The sequence below is a fragment of the Ambystoma mexicanum genome, chromosome 3q, assembly GCF_040938575.1.
Source record: "Ambystoma mexicanum isolate Mex_15411 chromosome 3q, UKY_AmexF1_1, whole genome shotgun sequence".
NCBI lineage: Eukaryota > Metazoa > Chordata > Amphibia > Caudata > Ambystomatidae > Ambystoma > Ambystoma mexicanum.
The window spans coordinates 1,056,775,029-1,056,798,459 of NC_090926.1; the positions used below are offsets into that span (position 1 = coordinate 1,056,775,029).

General features: G+C 47.2%; 1 protein-coding gene across 2 annotated transcripts in view; it reads right to left on the reverse strand.

Moving 5' to 3' along the window:
* The window catches only part of TMC8 (transmembrane channel like 8), a 719,897-nt gene that overhangs the window by 618,275 nt on the left and 78,191 nt on the right, over nt 1-23,431 (reverse strand). The window contains exons 3-5 of one of the 2 annotated variants that reach the window (XM_069655257.1): nt 20,041-20,189; nt 18,395-18,541; nt 133-239 (exon numbers count right to left, since the gene is read on the reverse strand). In XM_069655257.1, coding sequence (XP_069511358.1) covers nt 133-239; nt 18,395-18,541; nt 20,041-20,189 — 403 coding nt within the window. The remainder of the gene's footprint in view (nt 1-132; nt 240-18,394; nt 18,542-20,040; nt 20,190-23,431) is intronic. The other variant, XM_069655258.1, reaches the window with a different exon arrangement.

The following is a 23,431-nucleotide window of genomic DNA, read 5'->3' on the forward strand; positions in this document are numbered from 1 at the left end:
ACCTTTGGGAAGCAAAAGTTAGTTCACGTACTAAATGTAATGAGCCATGTTGACTGTGATCCTAATGTGAGACATCCCTTGTGGTGGCAGCTCTTACCCGCACCCTCCAGAGCTGCGTTTTCATGATCTTACCTGTCCTGTGAAAAAGTGCACGAAGTACATGAGTAAACCTCTGCTGCTCCATTGTTCTTCTGCACTCCTGTTCACACACTGGGGGTCCTCACCAATGATGAGGGCACCTGTTGGGAGAAGAACAATTTCACTCAGTAAGGCAATAATGGTGACACAATCTGCTCATAGGCAAGTAGGTAGTATGGTAGCCTATAGTTGTAGATATGGGGTGGTCATAGAGATGCAGCAAACATACAAGGGACCCAGAGCGGAAGCCATCCAGTTATGTAGAAACAGGGTCCAGAGCAGAAGATATACCCCTTTAGCTGTTCGGTCTCAAATGAGGATGATGCCAGATGCTTTTGGAGGGTCATCTCAGGTCAAGTGATTGGAGGTGATCACATTTGGGGGAGTGATAAAGGTTTAAGGGAGTTCCGCTTCAAAGGTGTCCATCCACAATTAGCCACACCAAGCATTGGAGCGACAGTGGGAACTTTGCATAGCAAAAGCAATGGAACAGTACAAACCTGAACACTAACCTGCAGAGCCAGATCTGTGTCAAAGCAATACTGTGCAGATGCCTATGTCATCATCAGTAGTACCAAACTGATTGTACATGCAATATTTAAACCCTAATTCCGAGAGAGGGGTCGAAAAATGTCACTTCACCTAGGTTGACAAAATCCTTGCCATGCCCTATCTATGCGAAGCAAAGGAAACACATAATTATAAAACCACATGACCAAGTAGGTCAACAACTTCTTCACAGAGAAGAAAGATAAGGCAACACATTGACAGCTCCAAACACTGCACAGATTTCCCACCCTGACAAGCCCATAACATAAAATGATGTACCAAATTCAGGACAATTACCACAAAATACCTGCCAAACATTTAAACAGCTATCAAACCCTCTGCCTACAAAGATGACAACCTCCCCAACTCCCTTGTGAAAGTCAACACAAATGAAGAACTCACACCACTTCTCAACATCATCAATGCTTCCCTCACACAGGGGACATTCACAATGGCATTGCAAACGGTACAGATAGGCAAATCCACACTCGACCCCCAAGATCCGGCCAACTATCGGCCCCAGTATGCGTATGGTTTGGAGGATAACAGCTATGGGGAAACTCGATTGCCTTTGGAACAAGAGTCTTTTCTCTGTACTGCACTTAGGAACAGCAGGAGTCTGTCATTAAGCGTGATGCAAATCACCAACATACACTTAAATAAATCTACCCTTCCACTGAAAAATGAATGAGAAGACTGTCTATACCAAGTTGCACGAAATGGCCATTCAGCACTATCTCCGGCAGGTCTAACAATCCTGTGTCTGACCACAATGCACCAAAGAGACTGCCACCGTCCAAGTTATCAATGACATTCTACACATCTTGCCACCTTCAGTACTGTTGACCCGAGACCCTCTTCAACATCCTCACTAGTGCCAAATGGAAACTTTGGTGGAACTCCTCAACACCACCAACATCTAGATACACCAATACGCAGATACACGCAGGTCTACCTAAAGCACAATTGCATCAAAGGCATTCATCATTCCGTGCCCTGCCTATTTCTCATTCAAGCACGATGTCAAGTGCTTGCCTGAAGCACAACACAACAATGACCAAGCTGATTCTCCATGGAAACCCTATCAGGCATGCCCAGGTCGATAAATGGCTGACTGACATGAAGCCTTAACTCTCACCCAGTGCAAAAGCTCTCTGCTTTACCATTGACTGTGACCTCTCATTCAAAACATACATAGCCAAGAAGATCCAAGCAGCATGGTACCAGCGTGTGCTCCTCGGCAGAGTCAAGCCTGTCATCCCTACCCAGAGTTTCTGAATAATTGTTCAAGCAGGGGCCATCTACCACCTGGTCAGTGGCAATGTCTACCTGCTCGTGTCCCATATGCCACCTTGGCCCCTGAAGGTTGTCCAGCACGCTGCTGCAAGCCACATCACAGTACTGAGACATTGTTTACCACATCAGTACCATCCAAACTGTGCTACATTGGCTACCCCTTCAAGCACCCTACATGTTCAAGACAGTCTGCATCTCCTACAAAGTCACAACCAAAAGACCTCTCTACCAATCCAAGAAACTCCATCCTGGGAGGACAGCACATCACTATATGCCATGACATCGCTAGACTGGAAACAAAACAGCACACTACTATATGCTATGACATGGCCAGACTGGAAACAAAGAACCGCAAGAGAGAGTAAACAGGAACAGGCCTTTTCCTGCAATGCACTCTGCTCTGGACAAGATACCAAAGCAGATAAGACTGGCTCTCTCCATCCAACACTTAAGCAAGGACCTAAATACACTACTCGCCAATCACGCTCACTCCACTCAAACCTAATTCTCCCCCCTCTGGAACTCCTCTCATCCCATGCTCCCCCTATCCATCCCAGCTCGTCTACTACTTCTGCATGCGATTTGTATCCCCGTTTGCAACTTTTATGTACAGGACTGCTATTTTCCAGCTCCCTTTGCCCTTTGTAAATCCCATAAATAGATACATCTGTGGAGGAAATACTGGCATACAGGAGCCAAGCAATGGAAATCAAGACAGAGCTGGAGATGAACGGGCAAGAGAAAGGTGAGTGGTATGGGGATAAGCACAAAGATCTGATCAATTGCCAGTGATTTACAAGTGCAAAGGCATCCCCAGGAAGACTGAGGAAGGCAGTGGAGAGAAAACTATGTTATTACTGCTTTTGAGGCCAGGCGATTCAGGCAGTAGAGCTCCACGCCATGCCATGCCTCTAACACAATCAGTGGTCGAAGTGTACGAAAAGAAGTAGTGGAACTATGTTCCCTGCTGGCCTGGCCCCCACCTGCCCACAAACCCCATTGCCACCCTCCCTCCAACGTGCAATCCAAACCCCAAACAAGCATACGTGGAATGTTCAGTGCAGTGCACTGAAGTGCAAGTTTCAACTTCTTTCTACACTTTTATTTTAAAACCAAGCCATAATAACTATAGGAACAGTCAAACTTTTTTTTAAAAAACATTAGAGGAGCCCTGCTCGCGCCCACTTCGACGACTGAATACAATTATTGATAATGGGACTGCCTTGATTCTATAGGCAGATAGAAACCTAGGCTTGGATCATCCTCACGTGGTTAGCATCCAAAATGGTCTCTTGACAAGAAATGTTCACAGACAACGTGCCAGCAGTTAGATAAAGCAAGACGGGAGAACCTACAGCTTTCTTTGCCAAGGGGGTCCACTAGGGCTTTATCTTGGAACGCACTTTCTATAATATATTTGTACACGATCCAGTGTCACGTGCGCAGCTGCCTGCCACCAGCAGCAGCAGATATCACAATTTTGGAAAATAACTGTGGCTCTAAGTTTTCCAATATATGCATGACGTGGCCTTCATGACTATAAATGTACATCTAAGAAAAGATCTAGTCAAATCATATGTCATGTTATTGGTGTTAGGTCTGATACAAGGCGTGCATTGCTTACGTAACAATGCACAGAAAACAACAGAGAAAATAGAACTTTAAGAGACAGTCCAACGGCTGTCTATAATTTTTTTAGCAGTGTGCGAGTAGCAGAAGCTATGTATGGGATTGTGGTGTACTGTGTGAGGCTTGGTCGGTGTCTAGTATCTTTATTTAATTATTTCTTTACTGCCGCTTTGTAAGACGTCAGCCGCGTGGCACAGAATGCTCAGTGGCGCCCCAAGAGATAAGGGTAGGGGACACAGACAAGGGACGATGGGAAACACATACTGGACGGTCACAGTTTTTGGGGCATTCAGACCATGGAAGTAAGAGAAGGAGACAAGGCAACGGGAGAAGTTGTGGAACAAGAGAAGTCGTGGCCAGTGCAGAGCCGCCAGTCAGTGCTAGTTGTTTTGAACTGCGTAGTGTGACTATAAAGATGGTATGACTTCACGTGGATTCTAGGAGAAGCCATTGCTTTACACTGACCATTTGCCAAGCGGAACACAAAAGGGGGCACATGTAAATTCCTCTCCGCTGCCCAATTCTGCCTGACATGTCCTGTGTGGTGGTGACAATGGCAGTAATCATTACTGGCACTTTTTACTTATCCTGGGATTTGGAAAATAAAGTGTCCCTCCATCCAAAAATGTTGCTACAAGGATAGGCTCATATATATATATATATATATATATATATATATATATATATATATATATATATATATTATATATATATATATATATATATATATATATATATATATATATATATATATGTTTGTTACGCCGACCTTAACTTCATTAACGATCCGCAGGTTTTTCCTTCTGTTTTGGGGGAGATTGGGGGCATTGCACAGACACACTGGAGCTCATTTTGCTCCAAGGCGTTATTTCGCAGCAGGGAGCCTTTACATGTAGACATACACATAGGGTTCTCCAGACTGCAACATTTTGGTCATTTGCACGGAAGAGTTGCAAAGTGCAGGTTTGCACTCCACTGTGCACATGAGTAAATGCTGCCTACCTTGCCTGAATTCCAGGCAGCGTTTAATTGTAAACGCTGCCTGCCATGGGAGGCACAGTGTACAATGGATGCCTACATGGGCGTAATTTTAGGGGGGCACGGTGGTGTTTGTCCCCCCCCCCAACTTTCATGGCACCTTTTCTTCAGATGTCATGTCCCCCCCAACATTTTCAGCAAAGTTACACACTGGGTCCCTATGGAGTCTGCCTGCTTTATGCTGCTGCACAAAGCAGGCGGGCTCCATAGGGATCCCCAGCATTTGCGCCAGCGTGAAGCATGCCACCGCAAATGCTGGGGCATTTCTATGTGGAAGAGGAAGACAGCGGAAACGCAAGTTGCGTTCTGCCCCACGGCTCTGCCATACAAATTAATGAAAATAGGGTGCACCGCAAATGGAAGAGGTAAAAGCCTTACGCAAGTCTTTTTTACGTCTTTCATTTGCAGTGCACTGGGCCAAAAATAGACCCACTGTGTCCCTGATGCTTCTCTATGCTGCCTCAAACAGCACATGGTTTAGCGCCAACATTGGATCCATTGTAAATGACAGTGACGACGACAAAACCACAAAATGGAGGAGGCACCCCGAAAACCCGGGCGGTGTCCTCCTCCTGTCCTCCCCCTCTTTGGGATGAAGGGGAGGCGGCCGCAAGGAAGCGCGGCAAAAGCTCAGGAAAGTCCGCGAAAGGCAACATTGGAAAGGGGAGGGGCTACCCCTTTATAACGGGCAGGCTTCTCACTGAAGGCAGCATCCAGCCTTGGCAGTGGGATGCCCGCCCGCCATCCAGGAAGAGGACTTCGTTTTTGTGGACTTCGCCGCCGTTTTGGACTTTGTTGTGGGACTTCGCCTTGTGGGACTTCGCCTGGTGAGACTTTACCTGCAGCGAGACGTCGGCTTCAGCTGGACTTCGCATCCGGGTCTTTGGCGCTCGAGCTTCGTGTGAGCTGCCCGACACCAGGAAGAGGAAGCCGGATCGGGGAGGAGCAGCGGCGGCGGCTTCAGCAACGAAGCAGTGAAAGCAGTGGCGTGGCAGCGAGGGTCCAGTTTCCAAGGAACCGGCATCCGGCTACACAGGGAGAAAGGGACGGTGAAGGCGGAGCCCAGCAGTACGAGCACTCGCCGCGGGACCGGAGGTTTGTAGAGGCTGTGTGCAGTGTGACGGAGGCGCAGGGAGGACCAGGCTCCAACGGAAACGTGAGCTCTTGGCGGGCAAGGGACCCTCGGATCAGGGAGCGGAGCACCACCTGGGGGCAATAACACCCGCTCTGCAGGCCAGGCATGCCCGCCTCATTCCCTTATAGCCACCCGCTAACAACAAGGACAGCTGCCCCCATAGTCACTCATTCCAGGACAGCTGGTCAGGAAGCGGGAGCCTGCCTCCCCCATCAGGCGGAAACGAACAGGGTTCGCTGAGTGTGACCCGTGCTAAAGGGCCAGACCTCGTCAGCCCAGCAGAAACGGACAGGGTTCGCTGAGCGCGACCCGTTCTAAAGAGGCAGACCTCGGCTCAGCAAGGGGCTTGAACCAAGCCAGCTGGCACCAGCAAGAAGCACCGAGCAGACAACGTCGAGTGTGCAAAGAGCAAGGGGAACAGCTCGGCAGCAGAAGGGGCTGGAACACAGAGAAGAGGAAGGAAACCACGTGAAGCAGCAGGTACAATAGGGGGTGGCTAGCAAGAATGGACTTGGAGGCATTTATGGCCATGGCCAAGCTGGCAGCAGCAAAACACGGCCCCAACTGGATGGAGGCAATGATACCACAACCAGGGGATGAGTAGCAAGCAGGACCAAGTCAAGGGCCGGCCTCCCCTCTACTATACCCAGACAACGAGGAGCAGCAGGAAGAGGAAGAATGGGTCGAAGAGGAAGAGGAGCCTGCCGGAAAAAGAAAGAGGACCATGACACAAAAAGCCAAGGCAAACAAAGAACAAGCTGCAAATGGCAAGAAACCCAGGACTGCTGGGGTAAAGAACAAGGGAAGGACACAGGAGGTTTGTAGCCGTATCGGCACCTGCACCTGTGGAGCCACCAAGGAACCAGGGTCCACCCAGCACGCCTGCAACCAGGCCGGTGGCTGCAAGGGAAGACAGGCCAGCGTCCTTGGAGGCAGTAAAAGGTATGATGTGCAAAGGGCTGTGGTTTCTACTGTTTGCTGTGGCGTGGAGGAAGGAGGAAGGAGGATAAGGAAGAGAGGTGCGTGTGCCTGTGCCTTTAACCACCTGGCTGGCTGGCTCACCTGACCCAGTCCACTTGGCACTTAAGGCCGCCTCTCCCGCCCTTGTGGCGCTAAGCCCTGTGTGCAAAGGGCTGTGGTTTCTACTGTTTGCTGTGGCGTGGAGGAAGGAGGATAAGGAAGAGAGGTGCGTGTGCCTGTGCCTTTAACCACCTGGCTGGCTGAGTCACCTGACCCAGTCCACTTGGCACTTAAGGCCGCCTCTCCCGCCCTTGTGGCGCTAAGCCCTGTGTGCAAAGGGCTGTGGTTTCTACTGTTTGCTGTGGAGTGGAGGAAGGAGGAAGGAGGATAAGGAAGAGAGGTGCGTGTGCCTGTGCCTTTAACCACCTGGCTGGCTGAGTCACCTGACCCAGTCCACTTGGCACTTAAGGCCGCCTCTCCCGCCCTTGTGGCGCTAAGCCCTGTGTGCAAAGGGCTGTGGTTTCTACTGTTTGCTGTTTGGCGTGCGGCGACAGGTGAACAGGGACTCAACGCTACAAGTTATGGATCCGTTAAACCTCACAGCGAGACTCACAATCTCGAGAACAAGAGCCCAATTAAAAAGGGCCGCATCCACGGATGAATCACAAGAGTTAAATGCTAAACGGTCGAGGAAAAAACAACAAAGTCAATACTTTTCATGTAGCTCTGTAACCGATCTAGTAGAGTCTACTGAACAAGATGCGCCAGCTTATGTGGACCTAACAACAGAAGCCTTCGATGGCGTGTTTAATCATACATGCCAAGAGGCAGAGTCGCAGCCCCCGAACAATGGAGAGTTGAACTATGCAGTTCCTACTATAAGCTCAGAAGTATCTCGCGCTACCACTGGCAGTCTTAAGGTCTCCGAGTTCGCCCCTCTAATGGAGACGGAGACCAACGCATTGGTAGTGCGTGACAAAATACTAAATGAGGAAGAACTACCCGAACACACATATACAGATGCGACGGAGTCTCACTTACCGAGTATGGTAAGACATGGCCGTTTGGGAGAGTCTGCGGCGTTGGAGCCCGCGCGGGGAGATGACGCGGCGTTGCTGACTGAGGGGGAGGCACGCCCGACACTCGCTGATGACGCGGCCGTCTGGAGGCGGTGCGGAGAGACGGACACTTCGCACAGTCCGTGCTGTGTCGATATCGACACCCTGGTGAGGCTGGAAGAGGGCGGGAGTGCTAAAGCGGGTGCTCTCCCTAAAGACGATCACGCCGCTGATACCATGCCTGCAGAGTCGCCCTGGGAGCGCTCGATGCAGATGAAAGAAGTAAGTGACTCTATAATGATGCTCGACTTACCTAATGCCAATTCAATAGAAAACATCAACGTCTCATTTACTTGCCCGGATCTACCTACCAGTCCTGATCATAATAAGGTCAGTGTAGATGACCTATACAAAGACGAAACATCGATAGGTTTGAAAATGTATGGTAGCGCTCAGAAGGAGCCCATTGAGAGTAGCACGACTGGGTTAAACGATAATCCCCCATGTGATAAAAGAAATTCGTTGGAATTGGTTTCTACCGTGCTGCAAAATTTAATAAACTTAAATAAAACTAGGAATTGTGATAAACAGCCATCTTTGACACCAAGAAATGTTTCCACAACTGTTGTGTCAACCAAAAAGCTATGTATGCACGACACAGCTCTTAATCAAGGCATTTGGGGAGCAGATAGACCGAATAACTATAAAGCACAAGAGGCAGTATCCCCTATGAGGTGTATTCAGACGCAGGAGAGACATGTGCCCAGCTCACAGAATAGGGCCTCTAAACAGGATCATGTAGAACAGAGAAAACGGGAAATAACACATGTGATTAGCAGGCTAACTCGCCTTCAGATGTTTCATCAGAAGAGGCGGAAACTTCAGATTCTTCGATTGGTGAACGCCCCTTTCCTAAAATAAGAAGAGAGGGGAGACGCTATAGTACCAACATAGCAAAACCACTTGAGAGAAACGAAATCAGGAATCGAGTGACATGTGGCCATGTCCCTCTAAACGATTTATTAACGACACTAACCGCTGCCATGGCAATTTCTCTTACACCGTTCACAAAACTATATGAATCACTAAATGACAATGTAAAGGATATGTCAACCCTGTTAGCATTGATGAACTCAAAACTGGTTCAATTAGAGGCAATGCAGGGCTTGGGTAGCCTTAATCAAAATGAGATGAACCAGCAGTTGCTCTCAGGCATACAAGACATGAACGTATCTAAACAAAATGACAGGATTGACAAGAAGTTATTTGCTGAGGTAGCGAGGGAAGCTTTGTCTTTATTTTGTAAATCTCACGTTGTCCACAAAGGGGAGACGTTGGGGGCTTCCTGTCAAGAGAAAGACGCAGGTTGGATCCCTAAAGTAGTGAGCCCCTGCGATGAAGCAAATACTCCAAAACCGCCATCGAATGCCTCCCTCCACCCGCAACTGGAGTTTCTACACAAATCCTCTCTACACCTCAAGACGACAACGGAAACGTCGCAGATCGTGACGAACGTCACAATGAACGAAGTGGACAGGACGGAGGTCGATCAGACAATGTTGGAAGAGGATTTGCGAAATACTACTAACAAGACGAACAAGAACGTGGAGAGCTATACAAATCCACTCGACCTCTCGTTCAATTCTGCGTTTAGACAGACACAAAATGCGATGAACCCAGCATTGGGGGACGTCCAAATTGCCTCTTGTTCCGCTTTGAGCCAGAATGCAATAGATTTGGTTGTTGACCCGCAAAGTGATCAGTCTGTGATATCAAAGCAATCGGGCTTGTTCCCTATTTTTGGAAACTCAAAGACAGACGCAAGCCCAGGTCATGTAGGGGGTATAACGAAAAATGCGCCAAATACAAAAAAACAAAAGAACATGCCGGCTCGGAAAAAAACGCAACAAAAAGGTGCACGAAAGTTCTTGCGAAACATAAATATGCTCCACTTAGTTGATAAAGCGATTACCTCAAGCCTAAAACTAGCTGATTCAATTAAAGAAGGCAAGTCGGTGTATCCTGACCAAGAGGCGACAAAGACAAAGGACCAAGAGAGTGAGTATCATGTTGAAGATGATGCAAAGGCAAAGAAGAAAGTGAGCGTACAAAACGATGAGGATGAGACACTACAGGCCGAATTACTGGAACTATCGGTCTATGAGGAAAATGCTACGGACGAAGCGAGTTCTGGTATTATCCCTGAGGAACCTTTAGCTAGCCCAAGAGTAGTGGTTAGCACAGAGAAGCCCACTCCAGATAATGATATACAGAAAGTGAGTGTAGAACCAAAACCCCAGGTTCTCCTAGATAAGACACTTAGCGAATCTAAGGGCCGAATGTGCGTGATATTACCTCCCATCGTTGAGATTAAAAATGACAAGAAAGAACCAAGGAGTCCGGAGTTTGTCACACTTCAAGAAAAAAGAGACAGACAAAGGAGGAGGAACCACGCAAAATCAATGAGCCCCAATGAGCTAAGTCTGAGTTTTGCACACATGACTCCACTGGAAGAAAGAAAGGAAGCGACACCGGCACTGATTCCTACTCTCAAACCGTCGAAACACCGGAAGGTGGACCCCCAGCCATTAGAACCACTGCGACAAAATTCGAACATGAGACAGCAGAGGTCTAGTACACGAACAACTGACTCTACGGCCCTGATTAAATTAATGTTGGAGCGCCTACATGGATATGAAAATCTAATTTTGAATCGCTCAAATGTGCTAAGGCTATTACATCATGTCCCACAACTTCGGTCGCTTGATTCAAAAGACATAAAAATAATCGAATTTCCAGATGACCTTCGAACAGACAGAGTAATTTTACATTTAAACTCAATCTTAATCGCAAATTTAATTCTAGAGGCAAACGAAGAACTGCATTCATTAGGCTTCGACGCCTATAAAATGGCGGACTGCGAGAGAAGAGGAAACAAGGATGAAAATAAAGACCACAAAGGGGAATTCGCTCAGCGTGACATTAACGGCTACGGACCAGAGTGGGACAAGAGAAAGAGTGTATATTCGCCCACAAAACAACATTTACAACGGGCAAAGATCGAAATGGATTATAAAAACATCCAATCCAGCTCCCAGTCGCAAGATTTTAGAGTTGGAACACAGGATTCAACCATTCCAATGGAGAGAATTAAAATTACAATAAATAATGAGAATCTAATTGAGACCCCAGGTTTGGCACGTTCAAACAAGCCACGGCGACCTATCTTAAATGAAGATTGGACCTGGATGGCGAGCGCACTGAATAGGAAGGCAAACAGCTAATGTTCAAAGTGTGAATCGCAACAAGATCTTACGTTTATTTCTTGGAACACACGCGGATTTGGTCATTTGATGGTCAATGACTGGGCTAGTAAACTACATTTGATTTGTCTTCAAGAGACCTGGATGTGCGAATCACCTACAATAGCAAATTTTGAATGCGCGTTGAATCCTGCCATTAAGCCTGAAAAAGGTCGCCCGATAGCCGGCCTTTTGACAATGATAAATCGTTCGTCTGGTTACCGGCTGGTAAGATCTTATAATCATACGCCGTACATCCAGGCCTCTGAGATAAGCAAGTCTGCGGCCGCCGATAAGAAGAACGACGTGATACATATCATTAATCTCTATTGGAACCATCAGCGCACTGGATCCTATGAGTTTATTGACCAAGTCACGAAAATTCTTGACAATTTATTAGAATCCGGCTGCGGCTCTGACATAATAGTTTGCGGGGACCTGAATATTGATTTCTTCAAACCTCAGAACTCTCTAAAATCTAATTTAGCAAAAACATGGACTGATGAAATGGAAGTAAGAAGCCTCACAATGTTAAATGGCTGTACACCAGGTGATATTCCTCCGAAACCAACGTGGCAGCGCGATGGCCAAAGTTCCACCATTGACTATATTTTCGTGTCTAATAATATGCATGAGAAAATAAAGTCAATGAAAATATGTCCAATGACCCACAGCGACCATGAAATGCTCGAAATTATATTTCAAGATTGGAGAGATAAACCGAGGGAAAAATGGAGATCAAAGGTCTTAGTAGAACCAAACAGACTTCGGTTAAAATTAGTCGACAAGGAGGTCCTCGCGATCTATAATCAATTTACAGCAACAGAGAAGGTCATTGACTACGTTCCAATTCTGTGGCAATTTAAAACAAAACATATTGGTATGAAAAATGGGTCATTCCAGAATAAGCATAGTTTTGACTTACTTATAAAACAACGAAAACGTGCAATGCGAGCCGAAATTCGTAAAAATAATCAAGGCCCAGTTGGAGAAATTGTGGCGAAAAACAAATCTGCAAGGCAATCCTACAAAAACTGGATTAAAAGTCATCGAGCCATATTAATTCAAAACGATGCAGAAACAATGATGAAGACTCTTGTAAACAAAAATAGTAGAGACTTCTGGCGCATACTCAATGGCCTTGAAGCCCCGCAAGCTGCTCTGCAGACATGCCCAGTGCCTGAAAAAGAATGGGTAAACTACTTTACAGCTCTGTATCATAAAGATTTGCCACCCTCTAAGTCAATGTCTAATATAACATCATGTGACCTACAATTTTCAGATGAGGAAATTCGCGAGATAATAATGAGAGCAAAAAATTCTCGGGCCCCTGGACCAGATGGTCTGTCAAACGCGATGATTAAACAGTTTCCTGACTTATGGACAGCGATATGCGTTGAGCTATTCAGACGAATCAACGACCAAAAACAAATCCCTGCATCGTGGAAATCAGGGATAATAATACCCATCTTCAAGAAAGGCAACCGATTAGCACCTGCAAATTACCGTCCGGTGGCCTTACTTGATGTACTGGGAAAAATCTTTGCATCGCTGCTCCAAAAAAAATTGATTACATGGGCAAAGACTGCAAATAGAGTTGATGTAAGACAGGCTGGTTTTGTAAAATCTGTTGGATGTTCCTTGAACTTATTGATTCTAAATCTTTTGAAAATGGAGGCCCTTAGAACGAATACGAGAGTGTTCCTAGCTTTTGTTGACTTCTCCATGGCTTTCGACAGGATCGACCGTGACCTATTGTGGCAGAAGCTAGAATTGTGGGGATGTCCTGAGGGATTACTGGCGGCAATAAAAGAACTACACAATGACACGTCAATCTTTGTCCGGTTAGATCAATCGGGGTCGCTCTCAACACAAATAAAAACATACAAGGGTGTGAAGCAGGGATGTCCTCTGGCAGCAGCAATCTTTAGTCTCTTTATTTCTGACATTGGGGACACCATTCAGTCTGTCAGATCCTTTCCTCCGAAACTTAACGCATCAAAGATAAGTTGGTTACTATATGCTGATGATTTGGTTATTTTAGATCTAACGCCAATTCGACTCCAGCGTAAACTAGAAGCCGTCCAAAAATATGTGCATCAGAACAACCTAAAGATTAATACCACAAAGACGGAAATACTTATCTTTGAGAATCTAAAAACAAACCGGCTACAAAAAAGCCCAAGACAGGTGTGGTCGCTGAACCAAGAAAAATTGAAAATCTCAAAAAGCGTTAAATACCTCGGAATGCTTCTAAATTCAAGCGTATGTGATGAACCCTGGGTGGCAGATTCAAAACGGAAATGTGCCCAGTTGGCATGTCAAGGCCTGATGCTACATAGGAAATATGGGAACTTTTCTATACAACCTTTACGGAACTTCTACGAACAAAAGGCGGTTCCGATTTTGTCCTACGGTGCAGAAAACGCCTTTGGCTGCTCGTCAACCCACTGGGCCTCGCTTGAACACATGTTTTGGACAAAGTCCTTAAGCCTGCCTCCAGGCATTTCAATGGCATGTCTAAGATACGAACTAGCCCTAATTTCATTACATGCAAGGATAAGTTGGAACCAACTTAGCTTGTATCGGAAATCAAGAGCAGAGGAGGGAATACTCCAATTTGAGATCTTACACAACGCTTCATCCAAAGGTCCAGACTTGCTCGCGCAATGGGTAAGACGATGCGAAGACCTGCTAAAGGTATATAATATCAACTTGGAAACCCTCCTCACAAATCCAACAGCTGCCAAGGTATCAATATGGCGCCTTGACTGGATAAACACATGCTATGAGCGCAACGAAGCCCATGCGATGAAAAACTCTCCGGGGGAAGCAAGAGGCTACGGAATCCTTCAACCATACTTGAGTCGCTTTCCGTCCACGAAAGCAAGAAGATCATTCATGCTATTCCGCCTTAATGCAATGAAAACAAAGGATAGAACCAGTCATTGGGCGGGAAACGTGGATTTATCTACGACGTGTAGGTTATGTGGAAAGGAGCCAGAATCTATAAAACACCTACTGCTTTTCTGCACAATATTGAAGGACATACGATCAATCCACTTGGGAGGCTGGTATGGTATATATGGCTCAGACATGAAACTAATCCTACCTATGACCTCCTTCCTTGCCGTCATTGAGGAGAGATTAAATGCTAAAAATGAACTAGCCTGAGACGGCTGGCCTAAGGTTGCACATGCGTATAAAGACATAAAAAAGGATAATGGTCATGTACCTGTGTGGCAATGAGGGAGGGAGATGTTGAAGGAGGTAGTTGACTATGTCACTGTGTAATGTATGGTTTTGTGTCACTTTAAGCAAACATTTTAAAGGTTTAATTTAAACCAATAAAATAAAAAAAAAAAAAAAAGGTATGATAATGCAATGTATGCAAGCATGGGGAAATGGGGGTAACAGGCAGGTACTGAGTGGGAATGTTAATGCTTTTAATCAAGTGGGGAACGGGGCAGCCGTAATACAACAGAGAGGGGTGGCTCTGGGACCAGGGGGGGTACCATGCGGGGAATCATACCAACAATGAGTGCCAGTGGAAATAAGCCAGTGGTCGGGTGCATGGCTCAACTCAGCATTTCCAGGAGGGGCGGAGCAACAGGCACAGGGTCAAGTGGCCAATACATTGGGCAATGTAAACTCCATAGGTCAGGTCAACCCAGCGCAGTTCGCACAGGGGCAACAGGCTACTACAGGGACCAATGCAAACCCCATAGGCGGGCCCAGTCCAGCAACCCAGGAGGGAGTAACAACGGCAGGGACCGCTCAAACACCACCTTGGTGGGGGCAAGGGGTTGCTGGACCAGGTATGCTCCCAGGTCCTAATGCCATTGTCGGGCAGGAGGGGATGTGGGGACCCATGATGACTCGGTACGGGAGAGCAATGCCAGGGTTTGGTCCAGTCAGGGTGGCAGTGAACTCCTTATCATGGGACATACCAGGGGCCATTAAAGAGAGGGTATGGAGGAAAGAATTTACTGAGATTTTGGATTTTGTGGGAATGGAACCTCTGGGAAATGGGGTAAAGGAGTTGTCTGAGAAAGAGAAGGAAAAGAGGGACACTGAGCAACCCAAGACAGAGGCATCTATACATAACTGGCTAAAATCATTCAAGGTATACACATCCATAATGATTGAGAAATTCCCGCAAGATGCTTTGTCAATGACTGCCTATGAACAGTACATCCATGACCTATATTTGAAGCATGGGGGGGGAGGTTGGTTGCAATATGATCGGGTTTTTCGTTTGAAAATGCAAGTGTGGCCAGCTTTGTCTTGGGATGAAATGGACGTGGGTGGTTTTTTGGATAAACTGATACCAGCAGGAGACGGGGGAGAGAAATCCCCAGGGGAGAAGCCTCACGTGTGTAGGGGTGGGAGGGTACACCAGGCGGGGGAGTTTGTCCTTTCGCGGGTACTCCGCCTGGAACAACAGAGCCAGCTACCAGGGGGAGCAAGCAGACTGCTGGAGGGTCAATGCAGACGGGGGTTGCCCCTTTGGCAAAACATGCCGTTTCAAGCACCCCCGAGGGGGGAAAGGCCAGGGATCATAACTCCTAAACCAGTGAAGGGAAACGTAAAAGCAGCCCCAAACCAAAGGATAAGGTCAATGAGGTTAAGAGCAGTATGTCAAGGTCAAGTCAACAGCAGATGTGTAATAGTGTGATTAAAATGGGGCTGCCAACCCCAGTCAAACTACAGGCAAAGACTCCGCAGTTGAATACTTATCACAACTGTAAGGATGCTAGACTGTTATGGGAGGGTTTCATGTGGGGGTTTAAAATCCCATGCGCAGAGGTAAGGAAGGGTACGGAGGTTGTCAACCTGCGGTCGGCACTGGCTATGCCGGAGGTTGTGGCACTGAAAGTGGCCAAGGAGGTCAAGTTGGGCAGGGTGGCAGGCCCATTCAAAAATCCACCATTGTCAAATCTGGTTATATCCCCATTAGGGCTGGTCCCCAAAAAAGAGGAAGGGCAGTATCGGCTGATTCACCACCTCTCCTTTCCTGAGGGGGAGTCAGTCAATGATGGGATTAGTGAAGAGCTATGCAGGGTGCAGTACTCATCCTTTGAAGATGCAGTGGAAATGGTAAGGGCTGCCGGGAGGGGAGCCCTGATGGGGAAGGCGGACATCGAGTCTGCATTCCGGTTGTTGCCCATTCACAGAGAAAGCCAACATTTGTTTGGGTTCAAGGTGCAGGATCTGTATTACTATGATAAATGTTTACCTATGGGGTGCACCATCTCTTATTTTGAGGCTTTTAGCACTTTTCTAGAGTTTGCGGTAAAACAGGAGTGTCAGGAGGGGGCGGTGGTACACTACCTGGATGACTTTCTGTTTATCGGTAAGAAGGGGTCTGAAGAGTGTGAGGCCCTCATGGAGACATTTCAGAGGTTGATGAAGCTAATGGGGGTCCCGCTAGCGGGGGAGAAAACAGTAGGACCAGTGACCTGTCTGACCTTCTTGGGGATTGAAATTGACACAGTGAAGGGAGAGTGCAGGCTACCCCAGGAGGAGGTAGGAAAACTGAAGGAAGCCATCAAAGGTTTAAGGGGTAGGAACAAGGCAACTTTGAGGGAACTCCAGGCGCTTGCAGGTAACCTCAATTTCACAGGTAAAGTCATCCCAGTGGGTAAAGTGTTTGCACGGAGTGTCGAACTGAAAACCGTGCGGTTGCAGCATGCAAACCAGCATGTCCGGTTGGGGGCAGAAGTACGGGAGGATCTGGCCATGTGGGACACATTCCTGGACAAGTTCAATGGGGTACTGATGTGGAGAGGGGATTGGAGCACCAAGGACAGGTCCAGGTTGTTCACAGATTCATTCGGGGCACTGGGGTTTGGGGCAATCTCGGACACCAAATGGTGCGGCATGGCGTGGCCTGAGGAGTGGCATCAGCAAGGGGTCACCAGGGACATCACGCTGTTGGAGCTCTTTCCTATTGTGGTTGCTTATAAACTCTGGGGGAATCAACTAAAGGACAGCAAAGTCATGCTTTGGTCAGACAACCTAGCGGTAGTCCAGATCATAAATCAAGGTTCTGCCAGCAACACAAGGGTGTTGCGGTTGTTAAGGGAGCTCAACAAATGCATGCTAGAACTCAACATTGAAGTACGAGCAAGACACATACCCGGGGTTCAAAATACGGCTGCTGATGCTCTCTCTCGTTTTCAGTGGGAAAAATTCTGAGGGAGATGTCCGGGAGCAGACAAGGTGATGGCCCCGTTCGAAACACAGTGGTGGGACATGATTGGGGCAATCTGAGTTCCTTGATTCAGACGGCACTAGCTCCGGGCACGGGAAGTAGATACAAGGCATGCTGGGAGCGGAACTTGGCATTCAAACAGGTGGTATGGACGGAAAGTCAGCAGGAGCTACCGGTGAGGGCCTTTGTGGGTTGGGGCTGGCACGAAGGGAAAACCAGGTCATGGATGGCTTACCACTTGGCGGCCGTCGCTCATTATTACAAGTTAGAAGGGAAAGGTGACCCCACAAAGGAGCACTACATTGTGATGGCCATGAAGGGTTGGGCCAAGCAAGGAACACCTAAGAGTGATGAAAGAAGGCCCATAGACATAGTCAAGCTTCAAAAGATAGTAGCATGCTTGGAGATAGTGTGCCATGGGCGTTTTGAAGTAGCATTGTTTAAAGCAGCTTTTACCCAGGCATTTTTAGGGCCTTCAAGGTGAGCGAATTGGTACCAGAAAACAAGGATGCCAAGGGGAGGGGGTTTCTGCAGTTACAAGATATGCATTGTTCAGATGAACAGCTGGCGTTATGGGTAAAGAGATCAAAAACTGACCAGGAAGGCAAAGGGTGCACGGTGACCCTCCAACCCATCATGGGCAGTGCAGTGTGCTCAGTCAGGGCGGTGGCAGGCTTTCTCAGGCTGAGACCTCCCTCGGGGGGGGGGGGCTCTGCTGCTCATTCACCATGATGGGTTATTGATCCTGATCCCGCAATCGTTATCTGCAGGAGCCATTCACATTTTTCCACATGTGAAATTAAATCGTAAAAGTGATACCTCCTGCGTATTACACTTTTCTTTTTCACTACATAGTGGAATGATAAAAAAGTGCAATTAAAATAGAAGCAATAACGAATTTGCAAATATAAATCTGCTTCAAAAGACACCTGAGTTCACTTATGTGGTTAATCGATAGTTTTTTCAGATGTTCTACTGAATTGTGAAAAAAATAAAAAGCTTTTGGGTCCTTTCTGAGGATTTGTGTTGAGAGAGTTGTTGCTGCTCATTCTAATCGCTCGGGCTAGCCCACCTTCGTCCCCTGTCTCCTCTGTGGGATTGGTGAAGAGGATTGTGGGCAGCAGGACACATGCCATGGTCAGTGCGAAGGCCACCAAGTTCAGGAAGACAAGAAATCGCAGGAACGTGAAGAATGAGTGGATCCCAGAGCCAAATCGACCTGGATTGGGAGAAGAAGAAAAACTATCTGTGACAAGTAGAAGACAAATCAACACACATCTAAGACACTGATCTGCTGCGTTCAACCCTCCTGGCACCTTCTGCCTCCTCATTCAATAATATACACCAGTTATGAAGTGTGCAGTTCACAATGAACTGGATCTTATCTCAGTGCTAATCAACAGGTGCTACTGGTAGACAATTCAATTACATGATGAGTTCATCACTGTGAGCAATACTGCTGAATTGTAATCAGCAGTATTGCTGATTCCGCTAGCTAGGAGGTAGTGCATGGTTGAATTTCAATACACAAAGGAGTTAGGATGGGGAAGCATTCTGCATAGTTGGACATCCCACATGAAGGCAGTGAGTCAAGGTGGACAAGGAGAGTGGGAGGTTGCAGAGGATGAGATTACCAAGGTGTAGTACTTAGTTGAGTAGAGTACATAGTAGAAGGGTGCCACATGAGGAGACTCAACCATTTTCCCATTTTTCTGAGGACTAGAGGAGAGGTTGGTGCTTTATTGGAGTGAAAGGCGATGGGTGACTTAAGTTGAGGAGGTTGAAACTGGCCATGGAAGCAGTGAAGGGGATAACATTTTGTAATGTGAGATTTCTGCCAAAAAGGAGCCCCAGGTTGCGAGCCAAGGGAAAGGGAGAGGCGTCCAGGAAAGAATATAGGAGAAGGGAAAAACTGGTGCAGTATTTGTGGCAGGGAAGAAAACCATTCCAGGAGTTGAACATCAGGCATCGCAGTGCCAGCCAATGATGGATAGCAGGGAGCAGCTGGATAAGTAAGAAGTGCAGTCCAGAGGTGAGAGGGGAAGAGGGTGTACATATCATCAGCACAGGCTTTATGTGAGATGCCTAAGGTGACGGGTTTGCCCAGGATGGCGGTGTAGAGTGTGAAGAGGAAGGCACCAAGGACAGATGTTTGGGCGATTGCTATCAAGAGGAGGTGTCACTTGGAAGGAGGGCCAAATTCGCCAGGAAATGGAGACAGGGGACAAGGGATGTAGAGAACAACCATGTATCTCTCGCTCTCCCCCAAGTAGTTTCATATTTTACCTGATCTGTCTGTGCCTAGCCCTCACTCCCTCTGCAGTTAATTGCTACTATCAGCTCTGTCTGAGAACAAAGCCTTTACTACATGCATTTCCTTCTGTACTGCTGGCCCACAACTGTGGGTCTAAGCAACACTTTAAAAGGCCAAGGTCTTCAAAGTGTCCTGCTATTTGGGACACTTAATAGCCACAAGAGTAACAATGTAAGACACAGATAAAGCATGATTGGAGCCAGGAAACAGAGGAGCCGCTTTCAGTGCTCACAGTTGGGGGGGCCCTAATTCTGCTGCACCATTTGCAACCGATTACCTCCATGTGTTTCACTCTCACTGCAGAGAACTTTGTGTACATGTTCAAAATGCAGAATTAGCAACTTAAGAGAAATCCCTCACTCTCCTTCAATTAATCGCTGCACCCACTGACCTACATTGCCCACCTTCAATCTCGCAGAGGGGCTTCTTCCACAAGCGACATCCTGATGCCAGGTGCTGTGCAATGTCCAGCGCCTTCCTCCATGATCGACGCTGTTTCTGGGCCCATGACCCCCAGCTCCAGATTCTACTGCACTCCCATTGCCTTTCGTCTCTGTGAAAGGGGGAAAGCATGTCTGAGAATCTGTCAAAACTTCCATCAAGGTAGGGAATGCAGTCTCATGCCCTCCCCTTTTCATAATATCAGGACAGGCATTGCGCCTTGAAGCATACTGCTCTTTTATGTTGTGGATATGATACAGAATGTGTTTTCATAAGCCGAAACTCTAAGTGTTATTACGTGGCTACACTGGCCTACTTTGGCACAGCCATTCTGGCCATATATTAATGCTGTGACATCTGCTGTGACATCGTATTTTAGACTGGGCATCAATGTTAAAGCACACATGGTAAGTGTTATTTCGTGACTATACTGGCCTGTTTTGGTGCAGCCAGTGTGACCATGTATTCTTACTGAGGCATGGCATTTTGTACTGAGCATCAATGATAATTGTTATTTCAATGCTAGAGTGGACTATATTGTTGGAACCAGTCTGGACATGGTTTCTTGCTGTATTCATGCTGTGCCATGGCATTATTTGCTGGGCATCAAGGGTAAAGCAATATTATCAGTGTTGCAGCACATTTTCTATTGGGCATCAGTGATAAAGAAAACATGGTAAGTGTTATTTTGCAGCTAGATTCGCCTACTTTGGTGCAACTAGTCTAGTCATATAGTCTTAAAGTGACATGGCATTTTATACTGGACATCAATGGCAAAGCAGTTAGAGGGAGTTAGAAATAGAGCCAACACCAATATCAGAGAAAGCCTACTGACAAAGGCGTGTAAAAAGGTCTATTTTGTAGAACTAGGACATCATCAAACTCAGTAATCTTTTAAAAGAATGCCCAGCATTCGCTTACCAACGCAGTAATAATTTCAGGAACCTACTAGTGCAAATTGATATGAAACGACTGAGAGATCCTTATGATAAACACGGTACAGGAACGTTTCTCTGTTTGAACTTCACAAATTGCAACAATGTAACCAAAGGAAATTTGGTGTTTCACCTACAAATGGGTAAGAAACATTTTCTTAAACATTTTGTGACTCGGAAAATGTAATATATAGCATCAAATGCCATGTTGGATATACTACGTTGGGTATACAAGCATGAAAGCAAAACCGAGATGGAATGATCACCTGTCCAACGTATGAACTTCAAATACATGTTCACCAGTGGAAGGCATTTCCATGAGTCCAAGACACAGCATCACGCAGATGAGTTTCCAAATCCTGGAGGTCGTGGACACCAAGAAGATATACATGGACACTGAGGGTGCATTAAAACAGAAAGCGATATTGTGGATAGGTTTATTGGACTCACTCCCTCCTCATGGGATGAACGAGTTGGCAGAAAATGTATCTTTTTCATCAGAACTGTAACCATCCCTCTGAATTGTAGAGGTGAAGTCAGACATCCTCACTCAAAGCTCCGCCCCCATGTTGCCTATATGTTGGGAACCAGAGATGACGACATGTGCAATACCAGTAAGAATACCAGTACCGCAGAGAACCTTCAAGACAAAGTATCCATTGAGAAAACCCTACATAATGCACAAAGACATAGGGTTCTTTTGGATGAGGTACCAGAAGAAATGTGCATTTGAGCAAGAACAGGAGCCTGATGACGACATACGAAGTTAGAGCTTACACATACAGAAGATGAATGAGGAAAAGAAACATAAGCATTGTCTAAGAACTGAAGAGAAGATGGTAAAGATGAGCAACAGTTCGGCCACGAGGGGGCCCATGGATGAGTCCTTTCTCCGTGTGAGCTCCTGCCTCAAGGTCCGGAAAGTGGCATGTGCCCCGCATTTTGACCCCCCCCACAAGGAAACAAACGACCCAAAGGTGTCCGAAGGTCCCCCCGACACGTGGGAAAATCCTGACGAAAATCGGACAGGAGAGGCCACAGCATTCGTCGTGAGAAGTCCACAACGTTAAGGCTGCAGCTGAACGAAACCAAAACCAAGCTGGTAATCGGCCCCACGCCGCACAACAACACTTGAATCAGATCGCCACAGATCGCCACAGAGAAAACGCTAATTAAATACAAAGAAGACCTTCAATAGTGGCACAATACCACTTAGAAGCGGAGCGGAATAACATCGATGCACACACCAAGGGCACCCGAGCAACGGAGACTAAAGCACACTGGGCAGCCCGGGAACCCCTTCCCAGCCTGAGTAGGAGCGCACTTGGGGCAAAAGTGAAACCAGCCCCTCACACGCCTGCAGAATAACGGTGCAGTCAAGGACAGCTTCCCCCACCATCGGAGGGAGGACCCCTCTTATGTGACTTTACAGCCCCTGCTCCGGAACAGCACACACCGCATACGGACTTGGCGGTACCTCGGAGAGCGTAGATCATTGAAGGGGATGCTGGACTGCGGGCGCAACCCAACACGCATGAAAAGGAGCTCCAGCACGGCGACCGAACCAACCCTGTGAGTCGAGGCCCCCTACCACCACTCACCGCCGAACTTGATTAGTAAATACGGCGCCATCCGCCTCATAGACCCCTCTGCCAACTTGGACGCACATTGAGTGACCCAGCAGAGCCACGTGGGCGAAGAGACCTCAAAAGCCCATAGTGGAACAGAGCCAAATGGAAAGCCTCACAAAGCCATAAGATACCGCAGGCTGACAACCCCACAGAGGCTGCCATAACTAAAAGCAACGCCATAGCATACATCTGCACACGACATAGGATGTATTCAGCACCACGGCCCAAGCAGTTGTGTAATCGTATCCCCACAACGCTCCAGACAATGACACGCCTATTGAAACATCCTTGAAGTGGGAAAGGAGACCAACTGAGATTCAATCCCTCTGGGGTCACTGACGCCACTCATTGATCTTACTCACCCCATTGACGATAATACGAAAGCAGCGCATGCCTAGCTGCCTACCACATTGGTATTACCCCCTGGACCAAACCCGCCGTTGTGAGCATACCCTTTGACTCCGGTGTGGAAGGCATACATGGAACCCCACTCCCTCGCTAAAGGAGAAGGACAAATAAGGGAGGAGGCGAAGCGACTATACCCGACATATGATTGCTTTCTTTGGCAACTCCCAGTTACCGACCAGAGAACATCTCACAAAAGGCAAGTGAACCACCCCAATCTACTGCTACCTTCCTCTACTCTCCCCGAACTAACAATTTATTAATTAAATAGATTGGCGACTCGCCTTAAGATCCCAGTGCCCTCCACGCTTCAACGATCTTCTGGCAATCAAGCGCCCATAGTCCTGGAATCAATCTGAATACCACCCTTGCACGTTAGTCTT